Source organism: Gorilla gorilla, chromosome 8 (assembly GCF_029281585.2).
Source record: "Gorilla gorilla gorilla isolate KB3781 chromosome 8, NHGRI_mGorGor1-v2.1_pri, whole genome shotgun sequence".
Taxonomy (NCBI): domain Eukaryota; kingdom Metazoa; phylum Chordata; class Mammalia; order Primates; family Hominidae; genus Gorilla; species Gorilla gorilla.
This window is the reverse complement of record NC_073232.2, coordinates 68,482,918-68,500,883: the sequence shown is the minus strand read 5'-3', so window position 1 is coordinate 68,500,883 and position 17,966 is coordinate 68,482,918. Positions and strand designations below refer to the sequence as shown.

At 55.1% G+C, this 17,966-nt stretch overlaps 1 protein-coding gene across 5 annotated transcripts in view; it reads left to right on the top strand.

Moving 5' to 3' along the window:
• ANTXRL (ANTXR like) overlaps positions 1-17,966 on the top strand; it is a 43,082-nt gene that overhangs the window by 7,643 nt on the left and 17,473 nt on the right. For 2 of the 5 annotated variants that reach the window (XM_031006253.3, XM_031006254.3), the window contains 12 exons: positions 1,284-1,365; positions 1,508-1,541; positions 2,542-2,618; positions 2,696-2,764; positions 3,121-3,201; positions 3,292-3,352; positions 8,010-8,108; positions 12,093-12,162; positions 12,693-12,771; positions 14,394-14,483; positions 15,739-15,777; positions 16,785-16,940. In XM_031006253.3, the coding sequence (XP_030862113.3) occupies positions 1,284-1,365; positions 1,508-1,541; positions 2,542-2,618; positions 2,696-2,764; positions 3,121-3,201; positions 3,292-3,352; positions 8,010-8,108; positions 12,093-12,162; positions 12,693-12,771; positions 14,394-14,483; positions 15,739-15,777; positions 16,785-16,940 (937 nt within the window). Of the gene's footprint in view, positions 1-1,283; positions 1,366-1,507; positions 1,542-2,541; positions 2,619-2,695; positions 2,765-3,120; positions 3,202-3,291; positions 3,353-8,009; positions 8,109-12,092; positions 12,163-12,692; positions 12,772-13,774; positions 13,948-14,393; positions 14,484-15,738; positions 15,778-16,784; positions 16,941-17,966 lie in introns of those variants that run through there. The other 3 variants (XM_055353065.2, XM_055353066.2, XM_063710096.1) reach the window with 3 other exon arrangements.

The following is a 17,966-nucleotide window of genomic DNA, read 5'->3' as shown; positions in this document are numbered from 1 at the left end:
GAGAGACTAGGTGGGTGTGAGGTGGTAAAAAGCAAGTCTATGGGGGAGGACTGTGGCGGGTGACCCAGACAGGGATCGGGGTTTGGGCATGGCCAGAGAAAGACCAGGCCATGGCCTCTTCTGGGTATGGATGGGTCTGGCCTCCTCCCCTCCTGGGCTGGGCAGGGCAGGGCTCTCAGAGCTCCGGCCATGGCAGGGACTCTTTGCCCACAGGGGGAAGCCATCCTTCAGGGTCCATGCTCTGCCCAGCCTTGCTGTGCAGGCTCAGCCTGTCACATTGAATTAGCCTGACCCTAAGTTCCCAGCCTGTCCCAGTCCTGCCACCAGAGCCAGTCCTGACTGCCCCAGCCCATTCTGTCTGCTTTAACAGCAACTGACAGGCCTCATGCCCCGGCCAGTCCGCAGATCAGTGTTCAGCCCCTGCATGCACAGCTGTCGGGGCTGCCTCTCCAGCCTTTGGTCTTTTTGTTTCAGAGGCACAGAAAGTCAAGGAGGCAAGACACTCTAAGCAGATTTGCTACTTCCTGTATCAGGGTAAAGATAGAGCAGGAAACTGAGTCAGGGTCAGGGGTCTGGGGCCGTCGGGCTGGATGCAGGGCTGGTGGCTTAGCAGGATGACTTTTCCCAAATGCAGCCCTACCTGTTAAAGGACGGAGTGCCCAACACAAGAGCGTCCTTGTTAGGGTTAGAATTTGGATTAGAGTTAGAGTTAGAGTTAGGAATGTCAACCCCATTGACAGTGGCAGACTCTCAGTTGCCCATCCCTGGTTCAGGGTTAAGGTTAGGGTTTGGGTTAGAGTTAGAGTTAGAGTTAGTTAGAGTTAGAGTTAGAGTTAGAGTTAGAGTTAGAGTTAGAGTTAGAGTTAGAGTTAGAGTTAGAGTTAGAGGAGTTAAGAATGTCAACCCCATTGTCAGTGGCTGACTCTCAGTTGCCCATCCCTGGTTCAGGGTTAGGGTTAGGGTTAGGAATGTCAGCCCCATTGCAGTTCCTGACTCACAGTTGCTCATCCATGGGAAACTCCTACTGTCACCAGAGATGGTCCAAGCAGGGCCCTGGTGAAGTTCCCCAGGCCTGCATTCTCTGTAACTCGGATGAGCTCAGAAGAGCTTGAAATCTCTGGTCAAAATCACAATGAGGAATGAGGAGGACAAAGCCCTTGCCTGGCCCCCCTCCTTCATCCAGGAGGACTTGCGCAAAGAACAGTGGCTCCCGGAGAGCTTGGGAGCTGATTTTTAACAGTCAATGTCTTTCCAGGTCAACCACCTTTTTAAATTTTTTTCAGGAATAGAATAAAAAATGGTCTTGACCAACTTCAGAAAATTGTGCCTGACGGACACACATTCATGCAGGCAGGATTTAGAAAGGTATAGACCCCTTGATCTCCTAACCCTAACCCTAACCCTAACCCTAACCCTAACCCTAACCCTAACCCTAACCTACAAAATCTTAGAGCATCAGTGGGAGCATCTCACTGTCCAGGCTCAATATTTCTTCATTTTCTTGCAGGCAATTCAACAGATCGAAAGTTTCAACTCTGGAAGTAAGCACCTGCCGTCCCCATGGTGGTCCTGTAGGAGGAACAGAGCTGGGCATGAGCCTCAGAGAGCTCTGTGTGCAGACGCTGCAAGGCCACACCTGCCCTGCCTCTTGGAGCAAGTTGCTCACCTGCTCTGAGCTCCAGGTCCCTCCCTGGTGCAATGAGCATAGTAAGCCCTCACCCCATGGAGTTCTGAGAACTGTGTGGGATCCTGCATGTGCAGTTCTGGTGCTCATAACCCTGAGGTGCTTGCCCTCCAGCTGGGCTGTGTGAAAAGGACAAGGGAAGAGCCAAGGGGTTTGCCCCCTTTCACACACCTTAGCCTTCCTCCTCCCTTGCATGTCTCCCCTCCGAGTGACTTGCATCCCCTGACCCTGTCTCATATGGTACAGAAGGCTGTCCAGGGCCCCCAATTTCCCTCCCCACTGTGTCGCTGCAGCTCTTGTCAGGAAAAGGCAGGGCTGGAGAGGAAAGGCGTTGAGGTGGCTGTGGGGTCCCCTGGCCAGGTGCCACTGACCTGGAGTCCTGAACTCCTGGGCCCAGAGATGCCAGCAGGGCTTCCTGCAGGCTCTGCTTACAGCAAGACCCGGCCCCCTGGGAGCCTCCCTGAGCCTGTCTGTTACAGGAGGGCCCAGCAGCTCCTCCCTCTGCCCGTGGGACAGGCCTGTGGTTGTGGAGTCCTGGCTGGAGCTGCCCTCAGGCAGAGGTGGTGCAGGTCGCTAGTGGGTGAGGGTTCAGGCAGCCCGGTGGGAAAGACCCTGCCCCTCTCAGCCCCTCCTCTGTAAAATGGGTGCTGGGCTGAGACCTCCCTCACTCTAGGGGGTCTCTGGGTGGCAGGTGCTTGGGTCTTGGCAGCCTCTCCTCTGGAGGATGAGGTGGGGGCACCTGGCCATGCCCTGGAGTGGGCAGCACTGTGGGCCCAGCCATCTGCAGGGGTTCTGGAGCTTCTAGAGGTCACTCCTGGTGCCTTTGCTGAGCAGGCCACTCTTTGCTTCTTCTACAGACAAGGTTCCCAGCATGATTATTGCTATGACTGATGGAGAACTGGTGGCACATGCATTTCAGGACACTCTCAGAGAAGTGAGTCCAGTTCATACTTACCAGCATTTTGCTCCATGTATTTTGATGACCAATATGCAATGCCTTCTTTCCCTTAGGCTCAAAAGGCTCGGAAACTGGGGGCCAACGTTTACACCCTGGGTGTGGCTGATTATAATCTGGACCAGGTAATTCCAAACAGGTAACCAGGTGCCACTTTCGAGCCTAGTGGCCACTTTCGAGCCAACTGTCCCGGGCCACCCCGAGGACGGTTGTCTAAGCTGCCCCAAGTGAGTGGGGCCAACTCATGGCCACTGCAGAAGTGATTGACAGCGTGTTGTATAAATCCCACCATGCCAAAGGGGAGGGTGGAAGAGCTCCCCGCTCCCTAAGAGTGGGCTGCTGGCTGGAGAAGTCTGCGACATTCAGAGCCTGACATTCTGCTGCCTCCAAAGCATGAGGGCAAGACACTATCTCCTGGGCCGGGGGTCTGCTGCATCCTCACCTCCTGGTGGGGAGTCCAAGCCAGCTCTGCTCTCTGTAGATAACAGCAATTGCAGACAGCCCTGGCCACGTGTTTGCAGTGGAGAATGGCTTCAAGGCCCTGAGAAGCACCATTGATGCCGTGAGTGGGCAGAGGTGAGGGGCTGGGGACCTGGATCCTTTGGCAGGAAGCTCACTCTCCCTGTCCCGCCCCACCCCTCCTGTGTTCCAGCTCACGTCAAAGGTCTGTCTTGATGTGACATCGGTGGAGCCTTCCTCTGAGTGTGTAGGAGGTGAGAGCTGCGGAGGCCCTGCGGTTGCCAAAGGGTGGTGTGCACTAGTGCATGTGTGTATGGAGTGTGTGCATTTGTTTGGTATGTGTGAGGGAGGATGTGTGTGGGGAGTGTGTGAGTGTGGTGTGTGTATGTGGTGTGTATGTGTTTGGTGTGTGTGGTATGTGTGTATGTAGTTTGCGTGGGTGCAGTATGTGTAGTATGTCTGGGAAGTTGTGCTGTGGGAGGCTTGATGTGTGTGAAGTCTGCGGGAGAGGGTAATATGTGGTCTGTGTGCTGTGGAAATGTGTGTGTGATTGTGTGGGGTGTGTATATGTGCTGTCAATGTGGTGTGCATGGGGTATGCATGAGTGATGCATCTGTGTGTGTTGTATTGTGGGGTGTATGTTGTGTGGGAGCTGAGGTGCTGTGTAATATGTATGTGGGGGTGTGAGTGTACGTAGGGAGCATATATGCGTGTGTGTGTGTAGTGTATGTGCACTGTGTGTGTGTGGCATGAGTGGGGGTCTTGTGGGAGTGTGTGGGAAGGTTGCCTGGTGTGTGGAAGGCTGCTGGTGTGTGGGAAGGGTGTCTGGTGTGCAGGTATGTGGTGTCCAGTGTGTGTTTGTGTCGTATGGGGAGTTGGGGGTGTGTTGCTGATGTGTGTGGTGTGTGTATGGGATGTGTGGTCTTTGGTATTTTTGGTGTATGTGTGTTTGCTATTTATGTGTGTGTGTGGTGTGTGGGTGTGTGTACTTCGGGTGTGTGGTGTGTGGTGTGATGTGTGTGGTATGGGGTGGGTTGAGTGTGTTTGTAGTCCAATGTGCATGGGTCGGTGGGAGTGGACATGTGGCCCACATGGATGTGAATGTGTCTATTGGTGTGGGGGCAATATGCGGGGGTGGTGGTGTGAGTACCTGTGTACAATTAGTGTGTTGTAACCTCACAATGGTAAGTTTAACTCTAAAGCAAGAAAAGACATGTGTGAGAAGCTCTCAGGGAAACACCAGCAAATGGCATGGAGCAGCAGCTAACCCAGACCACAGGGCAGGAGCAGCCAGGGCTCCTCCCAGGAAGGCCAGGCAGGTGCAGGAGCTGAAATGTCTGTGTAATTTACCACATCAACAAAATAGGAAACAGGAACCAAGCGGTTATCTCAGGGGATGAAGAACAAGTGGGGGCGTCAACATCCCACAGCACCCTATGAGCAGAAGGAAACTTCCATAGCCCGACAAAGGCGTCCACACAAACACCCTCAGCTCACCTCAATCCCACAGGATCAATCCCAGTGCCTGTCCATGCTGTCTGAGACATAGCGAGGATGCCCTCTTGTCAGCTGGGGTCCCAGTATGGGTTGTGACAGTCCTGTGTGGGCCTCTGATGCCTCTGTCTGTCCTGAGCTCTTTCTGTGTAGGCTGGGGGTCTGCATGGCTGGCAGTTGCACAACTGCGGCTGCTGGAGATGAAGGGAGCCCTGGGTGTCCTCCCTTCATCACGAGAGGACATTACGAGGCCCTTAGCAAGACCACGAGGCGTCCAGCAGCTGGGCTCTGGCCTCCCTGTTCCTCACTGCAGGGTGCCCTGGCAGTAGGCTGTGGGGACAGACACACCGTACATGTCTGAGCTCTGCTCTCCATGGGCACACGACCAGGAGCAAATTGTCCAATGTCAGTGAGCTCCATAAGTGCCTCCCATGAACAGAAAAGACGCTGTCAGGCCTCTCGTGAGTCCAAAGGCACTGGGCTGTGCAGGGACTGGCACAGGGCTGGGAGCTGGCAGGTCCCTGAAACAGGAGCTGCGCTGACACTTCCATGATTGGTCCTGGGCTCTGTCCCCGACCCCGCCTCTCCCCCATGGAGAGCTGAGGGTAGGGGTGGAGTAGAGAGGGCTCCCCTCCCCCTCGGGGTCTCTTTCTGTTCCTCCTGATTTAAAGCCACTCAGCCGTGCAGCCAGTGTGACAGCTGTGCTCCTCTGATGATGCCCCCTGGACACGCACAGCCTGTGGCATCTGAGCAGCCCTGTCAACCCCAGGTGAGGATGTGAGTCTTCACTCCTCCCTGGAGGCAGCTGAGTCGAGGTGGCAGGTGCCCTCTGCCCACCAGCTCGGCCTTCTGCCTCTGCTCACGTGGCCCGGCAGTCACAGCCCTGATCTGTCAGCTGTCGGCTGAGTTGTGCAAAGCTGCCCCACATGGAGGGTGACAGTCACAGGAGGGAAAGGGCAAGGCAGGAGCCTGAAACCCAAATGCAACAGAATGAGCCCTCTCAGCAGGCAGCCACTGAGAAGCCAGGAGGTCTCCAGGGAGCCCAGGAAGGAGGCCAGGGAGGGAGGCATGCAGCCCAGACTCCCCATGTTTAGCCCTGGGCCTCCTATCCAGCCTGGGAGGCCTCTGGTGGCCTCACCGCTCCAGGCCCATCCTGAGGCCATCCCCCACACATGGCTGGAGGGTTTTGACAGGCATCTCCCTCTCCAGCCTGGCAGGAGTCTGAGGCTCTTAGCAGGACCCCCAGGCCCTCCAGGGTCCACTCCCTGTTCTGGGTGCCCTGTACAGAGGTGGGACCAGGTGGAGCATAGGCACTCTGCAAGCCTTGCCTCACCTTGAAGGGCCGAGCCCGCCTGTCCTTCACAGCCCTGTTCAAAGGGCACCTCATCCCGGAAGCCTTCCCTGATGACCAGCCCCTCTGACTCCCTGCAGCCCAAGGGCTTGGTCTGTCCCTCTCATCAGTCACTTGTCACCCAGGATGTATCATGACTTCTGGTTGTCTATGTCTAAGCATAATTTTCTTATTTAGTTCTTTGGTTTTCTTCCACTCTTTTATTGTTGAAATTTTCAAACCTGTAGGTGAGTGGAAAGGATTGTACAATGAACACAAACACACCTCTATCCACCACTGGGATTTTACAATGAATGTTTGGCCATGTTCCTTTATCTCTCCCCCCTCTCTCTCTCTCTCTCTCTCTTCATCCATACACCTTGAAAAAAAAAAAAAATGCTTGCTTGCAATACATAGTCCTAACACAGCCCAGAATGTAATTTGCAATTACCCTGTCCATGGAGCTTTGGGGCAGCACTCAGCCCTGCTTAGAGTGGCCAAGTTGGGCTGACCAAGGGGCACAGGCCACAGGCCCAGTTGCTCCCTCCCGGGCGCACGCTGAGCCTAGTGTCTGGCTGGCCAGGGCTTTTTGGAAGCCTGAGTGGGGAAGAAGTTGCCTGGCAGCATCAGATTTGGAAGCAGCTGCTGTCAGCCTTAGCTGTGGGAGAGGACCCCAGGCTTGCCCTGAGGGGCCCATGTCTAGTTGCTCAGAACAGGGCACCAAGTTGGCATTTCCTGCTGTCTCTCACAGCCTCAGTGCCCCCACCAGGCCCGGGCTCTTCCAAGGGCAGCATAGTATCCATCAAGTGGGTGACTACGAGAGCCAGGCTGGCACCTTGAGCAGGAAGAGCAGGCCAGGCCCAGCTGGCTGATGTCAGCAGTCAGCGTTGAGGGCCTTGGAGTGAGGTGGGCCTCGGAGCTCCTCATCTGAGGAGCATGGTTCCCTAGGTCCCAGCCAGGAGCTGACATGGAGAAACACAAACCCACTAAGGCCTGCATTTCCCATTTTCCAAGAAAGCTGGAAATCTAGATATTTGTGGTTAATGTTCAGGCTTTTAACTGCAGGCTCCCATTTTGAAAGCCTCAGAAAGCATGTCGGCAGGCCAACTTCACCCACAGCCCGCCTTGAAGGTGTGACACTGCAGAAAGGCAGGAAGCAGGGTTCACAGGAAGCTTTCCTTGGGTGCATGGACTGGGGGCACCCCAAGCATCAGCAGGGATTGGAATGCGTGGGGCCTGGGCCAGGAGGCAGGGGTGGAGGCCAATGCCCTTGGCAGCTGCAGACCTGCGGGAACCCTGGCTGGCTCCTGGGTCCAGCCGTCACCTGCATGTGTCCCCTGTGGTCTTTGGGTCAGGGCAGGAGCCACAATGATGGAAGGACACACTCCTTGAGCCTCAGGATGGGTGCCCTGTGGTCCTTGCTGGTTCAGGAAGAGCAGAATATGAGAAATCACCTGTAGGTCTCTGGAATCACAGCTAAAACAGGGCTTCTGTGATGGATTCCCTTGAGCAGGGTCCTAGGTGGCTCGCCTGCCCCACCTGAGTCCTGGCCCTGATGCTGTGGGTGTCCTGCCTGCCACAGACACACAGAAAGACACGGAGGAGAGACCTCGAATGTTCAGCAGCCCTGAAGGAGGCAACCAGGCCTGGGTGCCCAGCTGAGGCATGAGACATGGTGTCTTCAGGCAGCATTATGGCTCCGCTTACACCTGACATCAGGGAGGGCCTGGCTGAGTGCACGGCCTGCACACCTGGGGCCGAGGGAGCACCACAGATTTCAGGGCAGGAATACCACTCTGAGCCTGTCCTGTGTAAGGACCAAGGCCTTTCCTGAGCATGTTGGTTCAGGAATGGTAGGGAGAGGGCCCTTGAGTGTTCAAGGCCGAGATGCTTCCTCCTGGACCCTCAGTGACACCAGATGAAGATTTGACCTAGTGGACACATAGATGTTGGTTCAGACACAGCTCTTTCCTTACAGGAGCCTCTGCGAATTCGGTTTTGGGGGTGGATCTCCAGGAATAGGGAGGTCAGAGGGGAGGCAGCCCCCTACTCTTCCTCACTCAGCCTTTTGAATGTTGTCCTTGCAGAATCCTACCATGTGGTTATTCATGGAAATGGCTTTCAGAATCTAAAGAAACGGGATGAAGTTATTTGCAGATTTATCTTCAATGAAAGCACTATCATTGGTAAGTTGTCTCCTCGGTGCCTCTGAGTCACGTATTTCCCACACAATGCTGCCTTTCCCCACAGCCAGCCAAGCCTCCCAGCCCTTGCCAACCATTCCCTGTGGACCCTGTGGGGTTAGAGGCCATGAAGACAAGTGGAAGGAGGCAATGGGGAGGCCGGCCAACCCTCCCTTCATCTGCCAAGTGGGGAAGTAACAAATCCACCTGTGCCTCAAGAGCATCTTACATCAGGGCTTCCCGCTCAGTGAGGCTGGGTTTAGGACTGGGTCTGCGATCACAGCTGCATCTGCCCACCTTAGCCTCAGTTTCCCCTTCCCTTGAGAGCCCAGGACCCAAAGCCCACAAGGCTACTTCTAGGAAATGGTGGCAGCCCCGGAGGTCTGAGCCTGGCTGGCCAGGTGCACCAGTAGCTTGCCCAGAGGGGTATGTTTACTTTGCACTGAGGGAGGATGCCAGCCTGTAGGCCTGGGCCCTGGAATCCTGGCTCAGGCACACATTGCCTGTGTCACCTTGACCAGATGAGTGTTCTACTCTGAGCCTCTATTTTCTCAATTTGACATGGAGGCAATATGGTGCTGGCTATGTATCCTTTAACTGAAATGCTTGGGACCACAAATATTTTAGTTTTCAGATTTTTTCAGGTTTTGGAACGTGTGCAGTATACTGATGTTTCAGCATCCCAAACCGCAAATTTGAAATCTGAAATTCTCTAATGAGCATTTCTTTCGAACATCATGTTGGTGCTCAAGAAATGTCAGATTTTGAAGCATTTTGGGTGTGGATTTTCATGTTATAGATGGTCAGCCACAGTTACACCTAAATAAGCAAAATCACATGAGTAGAGCAGTTGGTTCATGGAAGGGCTATAGTATTTTTTTAAAATCTCCTATTATTTGGCAATAGTTAGGCATCAGGGGACCTCTGTGATGGTGGAATGGCCTGAGGAAGCGCATAGTCCAGGCAGACACTGTGCCCTGGGTGCTGGGGGTGGGGTGTGCTCTTCCCCACTGAAAGCCTGGAGTGCAGTTGGAGTTTTGCACCCTCCTTGATCTTCCCAGGTGGCCCGTTGATACATTCATTTGATCTGATGATAGTATGTTCACTGACATCTAATTCCAGGGCCATGTGGTAATCCCAGGATGACTTCTCTTCCCCCAAGAGGCTTCTTGACCTTTTTCCTCCTTTCCATGAGTACATAGGAAGGGGCTGAGCCTGTCATCCCCACATTCCAACTCATCAGCATTGTGTGGATGGTCTCAGGGAATTCGGTTTTCATTGGGTTATACTTTCTTGGAACTGTCTTAGGGACTGAGCAGCCCCTTTCTAAGGAAAGCTAATGCTTACTGAGCACTTATATCAGATATCGTGCCAAGTGCCTTATGCACACTATCTCCCTGAATCCTCAAAGCAGCCTTACAGAAAGTCTTTGTATGTGTCAATCGGAACAACAGAGAGTTTCTCTCTAAAAGAAAACAGTATTTATTCAGGAACAGTGCCCGGCACTGGGAATGTGTGTGCCATAGTAACATGCATAATCAGGGAGGTAAAGAAGACAAAGGCTTTTAAAGGAGAAATGAAGATTAGGGAATTGTTTTGAGACCATTACTCTTGCCTAAAAAGATCAGTTACAAGGGTGACACTAGTCCAAGGCTGGGCAGGCAGTTCTTGGGCACATGTTCCTGTAGAAGTATTTTTTTGTGTTAAGTCTGCAATGGCTTTTGTGCAAGGTTGTGGTTTTTGCAAAGTCTTTTGTGATATTTTTGTTATCAGGCATATAGGCATAAAACCCTCTTTTTGTAGCCTTTCTTAGCCCTATTTGTCATGGATTGTATTTTATTTTTTAACACAAATGACTCCATTTTAGTTCTGACAACTTTCCCGTATGGATGGAGAGCTAGAGAGAAGCATGATGGAAGAGCCTGCCCAGGGCCATACAGTTCATGTTGCAGGGCAGGAAAGCAGACCCAGGCGATCTGCCTTCTGCCTCCCTGTGGTGGTAGCTCCTGGGAAAGGGGGTACCCAGCCTACTTCCGTGAGGGGAATTCAACTGCCTCCTCTGTGGGCCTGTGGGTGTACTGGCTTCCCACCCTGGAGGTTACCATCTACATCTCCATACGCAGGCCAGCACCGACGTCTCACAGTGGGGAGCCCATGCCACAGCTGTGAGCACCTGCGTAGATGGCCATTCTGCTCCTGGTTGATGGCTGGTCCAAGAGTAAAAAGAAACTTATTTTTTAAAATAATTGAGAACAACCTTTAAACCTATTTTCACTATTAGGAAGAGATCCCTGGAAAATGTCCCTGGAGTGATGGCCACCACTGAACATGCCTCCCCTGCACCCCCAACTAGATGGCAGCGTGCCTTCCCTGGCGGCTGATGCCAGCCTGGAGGTGCAGGTCAGGGATCTCTGTCCTGCATCTGTCCCTGTAGGGCAGCAGGGGAAGAGCCTGATTCTGGCTTCCGGAAGTGCCTGGATGCAATTTTTGACAACTGAAATAACAAACAGAGAGAGTGTCTCTAAACAGAAATGCTATTTATTCAGGAACAGGACATTGCAATGGAAAACACATGCCAGAGTAAACTATGTGCATATTTAGGGAGGTGGAAAAGAAAAGCAGAGAAAGCCTTTTAAAGGAAAATGAGGAGGATGCCATCATTGTTTTGAAATTATCCTTGGCAAAAAAAAGCCAATACCACGGGTTCTGCCAGTCCTAGGTTGGCTATGCAGTTGATGGGCCCTGGGAAGCCGGGGTCCTGGCAGCCGAGCCCAGTGGGTAGAGAGCTGGAGCCAGGCCAGCAGGCAGATGCAGCAGGGCCCACGCCCTCCCCCACACTTCAGGAGGTGTGAAAAGGGTGTGGGCTCAGGAGTGAGAATGTTCCATGTCTACACATTACCGAACTCTCCTGAGCCCACCACGCTCCCACAAAAATGAGCAAATAGATACATAAATAAACAAAAATTGGAAAACAAAATTACAGACTTGAAAAAAAAAACCCAGTCCCCTCCTCAGGCTTCCTCATCTTGGTAAACGGTGTCGCTGTCCACCCAGTTGTTCTGGTCAAACACTTAAATGTCATCTTTGACTCCTCTGAGCTTCCTCTTCACATCCATCCCACCAGCAAGTCCTGTTGCCTCCATGTGCAAAACACATCCTGGATCTGCCCAACCTGGACAGATTCACTGCACAATAAATAAAACCCCAACCCCTTTCCAGGGCCCACAAGGCCCTGCCCCCTGTCCTGGGTCACCTCTTTCCCTCCTTGACAAGGTCAGCGAGTCACTGCCCAGAGCATTGGCACATGCCACTGTCTCAGCCCCAAGCACCTTTACCTGGGATCTTTGCCTGGCTGGCTCCTCATCTTTTTAATCTCAGCTGGAATGTCACCTCTTCAGAGATAATTTATTATTCATGGAAGTTTACAACACTATACAAAATAACAAGAATTGTGCAATGAACTTAAAGAAGCCATCACCTACTTTCAATAATTCTCAACCTGCCCCCACCTGCTTTCCTTGGAACCCTTACCGCAGAGTATTTTGAAGCAAATCCCTGGCCTTGCATTATTTCATGTTCCTCTAGACCAGAAATTGTGGCTCTACAAGATAGGAGAAGTCATGCATAATGAAGCGGCTGTCCCTTCCTCTCTGGTTCCCTCACCTCCTCTGGTCATGGACATCACAGCACATTGCACTCTCTGTCATCTGTTTTGTCCTGTTTTTTATTTTGTTTTCTGTGTCCCGTGCAATCCCTAAAGGTGAGTCCTTGAGAGCAGGGACTCTGCCTGCCTGTTCCTGTTACACAACAGAGTGCTGCACAGGGCCTGGGTGTGGCGGGTGCTTGCAGGGGTCTGTGCAATAGGAAGGCAGAGCCCACATGCCAGTCCTGGGCCACAGGGTCAGCCCTGCATGCTGAGGACAGACATGGGGAGGAACAGTGGACAGACAGGTGCACTGACATTCTTCTCATGTCATTTTCTTTTAGATGAAAAGCCAACCAGTATCGACAATAATTCCATGAATTGCCCTGGGCCAAAACTAGAAAAACCTGGAGAGTAAGTGCTCCTGGCAGGAGGCTAGAGGGCAAGAGACCAGGGAGTCAGGGTTGGGCACCTTGAGGTGTACGAAATGTGGATGCCCCCCCACCCCCTGCTGGGACAGCACATATCTGTGGCTGTGCAAAGAGCACCCTCCTCCCCACATCCCTTGTTAGTGACTCCCAAGGTATTCAGGGATCTGCAGCATCCTAGGGTCTGTGAGGAAGGCAGGATGCAGGAGATGCTTGCCCAAGGAATGGTGCCTTTGCTCCAGGTTGCCTCTCAGAGTTAAGCCAACAGACTCTGTAAATACAGAAGAGCTGGGATGGTGACAACAAGCAGCAATCCCTGGTCATTTAGGACACGGTCACAATGGCATGAGACCCCATGCAGGGCCCCTCACTGCCTGACCCACTTACCCTTTGGTCATCATTGCTAAGTTCACCTGCAAGTGTTTGGGGAATGACCTCTCATTACCCATGCTGTCCAAGGGCAAGAACTGCATCTCTCTGGACTGGCTCTCACCATCTGCATTTTCTATGCTTTAGGGAGTACTCTATTGAAGTCAGCTTGAACAAAGGCAAAACATTCTTCAAGAGCAATGTCAGCATCACCAGCACCATATGTGTGAGTACCAGCATGGGGCTGCAAACACGTATGAGGACTGTCCAGAGCCTCTGCACTAGAAGAAGCACAGAAAAGGCAGACAGTTCTCAGGCAGTCCCAGAAAGTAGCGTGTGCAGCAGGCACCTGAGGCTGGTCCAACCCGGCTTCTGGATGGTGCAGGTGGGTGAGTCTGGGAGGCTGTCTGCCAGGAGCCAGAGTCCAGCACCTCTAGGCCAAGACCTCAGGCCCAGGAGCTCTGGAGGATTCCACACACTGCCGTCAGGGTACGTGTGTGCTGCTGAACTGGTGCCCCAGCTGCTGATCTGGTCCTGAACCTGCTCATGACCCTGGCCCCCGAGGCTGCCTGGTGGTCACTTGCTGTCATTTCCCAGATGCCTTCAGCCCCCTTTCTGCCTCTCCTCCTTGCTCAGGCCCCTGAGATGTCCCTCTCTGCTCCCTCGCCAAGCCCTGCAGTATGTCCCCTCCTGCTGCTGAAGGGGAGGCTCTCAGGCACTCGGACCCGAGCTCAGCTCCAAGAGGCCCCTGGGAATGGAGGTGCTGTGCCCCAGGTGCCTGCTCTTCAGAGCTCCATGTCTTTGGGCAGTTTGGCCCAGGGCCGCATAGGCAGGAGGATGTGCTGGAGGGACGGGCGGGAGGCCTGAGCCCACTCCACTGCCTTGTACCCAGTCTCACTTGTGAGGACACACCAGTGTTGAGAGTCTTCCCTCTGGGTCTACCCTTGCCTGTCCCTGCACATCCACACATAGATCTGCAGGCTGAATGCACGCATTCCCCATCAGGAATCTACCCACTGACGGCCCAACTGTGACAGGCACATCAGGAGCAGCCATGGGGCTCCCACCTCGCCAGCGGCCTTCATGCTCAGCCTCAGTGGTTCCTCTCCTTCAGCCAGCCGGGTTCCCAGCACAGGCCCCCGCCCCTTCCCTCCCCTCCGCTCCCCTCCCCTCCCCTCCCCTCCCCTCTCCAGCCTTCTCTTAAGTAGAGCTCTGGACATGAGGAAGGCCTGAGCAGCCTGCCTTCCCACGGATGCCGCCCAGGATTCCTTTATTGCGAAGAACACCCAGAGAACTGTTCCCGTTGCTTATACCCCATGTGGCCCTGGTTCTGAGCCAGGACTTGGAGCTCTCTAAACCTCACAAGTGCCCCCAGGGAGGGCGGCTCATTCCCTTTGCACAGGTGTGGAGGCTGAGGCTCAGAGCAGTGCGTGGATGTGCCCACGGTGCAGAGCCTGGAAGTGGGGAGAGAGGCTGTGGGGGATGGACCCGGGTCTCCTGCCCCTGCTCCTGTGCCTGCACCTCCACCCTCACCTGTTTTTGTACCGGTAGATTTTGTGGTCCTCACAGAAGCCCTGTGCTGCAGGCGAGGTGTGCAGTGAGGGTGGGATCATCAGACCACGGAAGCTTCCAGGACTTTCTTGGCAGGGCTCTGGGGCAGAGACTTTCAGCAGGGCCAGAGAAAGGGTCTATAGCTCTCTGGGGCCCAGCCCTGGCTGCTGGCCCCACTGTGGTACCCGGATGCGGGGCCAGCTAGGGAGAGTGAGGAGTGGGCAGATGGGCCACCAAGTGGTGGGCACGGGGAAGAGGCCACCGAGGCCCTCCCATGGTGCTTTCTTTCTCCACCAGGGCATTTTCCGCAACTGGCTCTATTTTGTGCCGCTCCTGCTGCTTGTGCCACTGCTGCTGTGTTGTGTCTGGCGGCTGTGCCGCAAGAAGGCAAGTGCTCCCTGCCCGCCCAGCCCTGGGTCCCAGGCACAGGCCCACCCTCTGAGGGACTCTAACATGTGACTGCCCCGTGATCCCGCCTGTGGGAAGTTTCCCTCAGCTCCCAGCTCATCACGTGAGCCCAGGGAGTCGCAGACCTGTCCACACGTTCCCAGAGCCTAGCAAGCCTGGGCTTCTGCAGGGCCTCCTGCCCCGGGCTGGCCACAGAGAGCTGGCCTGGAACGCCCTGGACATGGGGTTGAGGCCTGCCCTGGCTCCTAGAGAGAAGTGACCCCAGAACCCCTGAAACCAGGGCTGCCTCAACAATCCAGACTTCTGGAAGCCTCATATGGACAAGGGCCAGGAGGTGGCCTCTGTGTGGAGGGAGGAAGAGAGGGGCCCCCATGAGGCCCTGCTGGCCCAAATGGAGGACGCTGTAACCCCAAGCTGTCTGTACCTTGAGGAACCAGTGTGGATCTCGGCACATGTCTAGTTCCTTCCCCATTCCTTCATCTGTCTTTACTGAGCTCCAGCTTCCCCTGGGCCCCATGCTGGGCTGGGCAGGGACAGAAATGGTGGCTACCATTCCCCACAGGCAGCTCACAGTCCTGTCCTGTCATGGCTGAGGGTGAAATGTCCACCCCACAGGAGTGGGAAGGGCTCCCTGTATGGCAGAGCAGGACCCAAAAGCAGAGATGGAGCCCGGGGCAGGGAAGATGGAAGGGGTGCTGGGAGCGGGGGTGGACGGGCCCAGCTCAGAGAGCTGCAGACAGAGGACAGAGCAGAAGGAGGAGAGGGCAGAGCTCAGCCCAGGGAACACACAGGGCTCATGTCTGCATAGGGATCTGCAAGGGGAGGAAGCCCGGGACTCAGCCATGAGGCTGGGAGGTCAGGGAGGGCTCCTGGAGACAGACAGACTCTCCCTAAGGAAGGGAAGTGGGGCAAACGCTGTCTTCTCCATGTGACTGTGGGCAGAGAAGGACACTTGCAGGGGCTGGGCCTCACTAGGGACCTGGTCCCTGGTCTGGCTGACCCCTAGGAACCCCACAGCAGCGGTACAGGGGTTCCCCTTTGGTAAGGTTGGAGGCTGAGGCCCGGGAGGAGGAGCCTGCCAGTACAACTTCACAGGCTCAGGGTGGCCAGAGTGACACCCCAAAGGCAGTGCTCTGTCCTGGTGCTCCAGGCCAGGGTCCCAGCTGTGTGCAGGGCCAAGGCAGAGCCCGCCCACCCCCATCCAGCCTGCATTTGTCTCTTTTGAACATTCTAGACTGTCAAGGAGCCACCACCTGTGCAGAAGCCAGAAAAGGTAAGTTGCAGTTCTGGTCCCGATATTGTCACATCCCAAGGAGCCCACTGACCTTCACCAAGAGTGCCATGAAGCCTGCGCCCCATGATCTCCATCTGCTTGAGCAGAGAAGTTGACAGAGGGGCAGAATGGAGCCTGAGAAGATGGGGGACTCACAGTGATGTCCCCAGCATGCCCTTCCCGCTCCCTGCACCCCTTAACATAAGCCTTGTCACCAGTTCACAGCCTGGGGTGGCCAGTTTCAGCAACTGTGATGATCTGTCCTGAATAAATGGGGCTGTCTGTCAAGGACCTTTTGTAAGATGCTAAGGACAGAGGCGCTCTGGAAAAGGAGCCCCGTGTTTCAGGGACCTGGCCCTGTCCCCAGGCTCTAGAGGCAGGTGTGGCTCCATTTGGCCTCTCTGGATCCATGTCTCCTGGCAGGGACAAGGGGCTGGCTGGGGTTAGCCTCTCGGGACTGCAGGGCTGAGGGATGGGGGAGTCCTGGTGGGCACCGAGCCGGGAGGGACACCAGCCCAGTGAGCACAGGGGCCAGGAGTCCGGGAACAAGTTGTGGCTCACCTGGGTGGGGGACCCATCCCAGGGGCCATGGGCAGTGGTGAGTAGCTGAGGCAGGAAGCTCTGGGCCTGGGATGGGGTGGGAACAGGCACCCCTGGCCAAGGGTGACCTCTGCAGTGCTGCAGAGTGGACTCGGGGAGGCTGCATCTGCAATCAGGTGGATATGGACAGTCACCTGCAAATGCTGGGACCATTGCACAACCCCCAGAGCAGGCCTCTTTCAACAAGGGCAGCCACGGGAGAACCAAGGGGACAGAGACAAAGTCGTTGGCATTTACGAGAAGAGCCATGTCTGCCAACTAGAAGTTTGCGTGTTTTTCACATGAAGGACCCTCCACTGTGGTGTGGGTTTCTTTCTGGTCCTTTCATTCCCCAGACACACATCTGGGAGTGGCCAGCACTGTGCCCTGCCAGCACTGTCAGCAGACCGTTGTTTTTCTTTTTTTAGGAGCCAGAGCAGGAAAAACCACCATCACCACCACCACCGCCTCCGCCTCCACCACCTCCACTCCCGCCTCCGCCCCCAGCTCCTGTAAACACCTGGCCCACTGTGATTATTTGTTGCTGTGGATGCCAAGGAGTGGGCGGGATGAGAAGGATAGAGGTGAGAAAGGCACAGTGGAGAGGGGCTGTGACCCCAGCATGGGACTGTGGGAGGAGGGGGCAGATGGGTCCCACTGCAGAGGCCTGGGCCCTGGAGGAAGGCAGGCTCTACAGGGGCTGGACTTTGGACACTTGATGCCAAGAGCAACCAGATGCCCACCTCACCCTCGTGCCCAAGTGGCAGGCATATATGAGGGCTCCTGTCCCCTGCACCACCAGGTCTGTCCCCACACATTGAACTCCCTCTCTAGAAGGATCCATGTTTCTGTACAGTGGCAGCTTTTGATGTCTGACCAGTCCCTGGTTCCCACAGGGGTGCCTCAGCTCTGGCAATGGCCCTGGGCTTTAGACCACCTGCCTGCAGGTGCATGAGTCAAGCAACCTGAGTCACAAAAGGTCATGCAGATCAGAAAAAAAAAATAGAAATGACCAGTCCTGACACATGTTCTCACCACCACGAACACTGCAAGGATGCCAGGGGCACCTGCCAGCCCGGGCAGCAGAATCTTCAGGCAGTGAGGAAAAGCTGTCACTGAGTGGGCTTGTCGCCTGCTGTGATGGGCTGACAGGTGCTGCAGGGAGGGGAGGAGGTGGAGGCCTGAAAGCACCCTCACAAGACACCTGTGCAGGAGCTTGAGCCCCGGAGCCAACACAACAGCCACTCTCCCTGAGGAAACCTCCTTCATGGGCGGGTCCAGGGCCCATCTTGCTGAGGGGAACCCAGCCAGGCAGCAGCAGGGGGCCCTGCACAGGGGTAGAGAGGGCGCCTGGGTGGCTGATGTTGAGGGAGAAGGACCCCAGAGTTCCTGCCTGGCTCTGCCCGTCTCCCCCTTGGTCCTGGCTCTGTCTGTGGTCGGATCTCTTGCTTCCTCCTGGGAGGGTCAGGCTCCTCTGCAGCCTCAGTGGGCATCTGGGGAAGCCAGGCCTGTCTCTCCTCAGAGTGTGGGGCACATGTCTCCAGGGGGAGGAAGTCACCTGCCAGCGGCCTGCACTGCCTTGCAACACACGGCCCTCATCCCATCCCCAC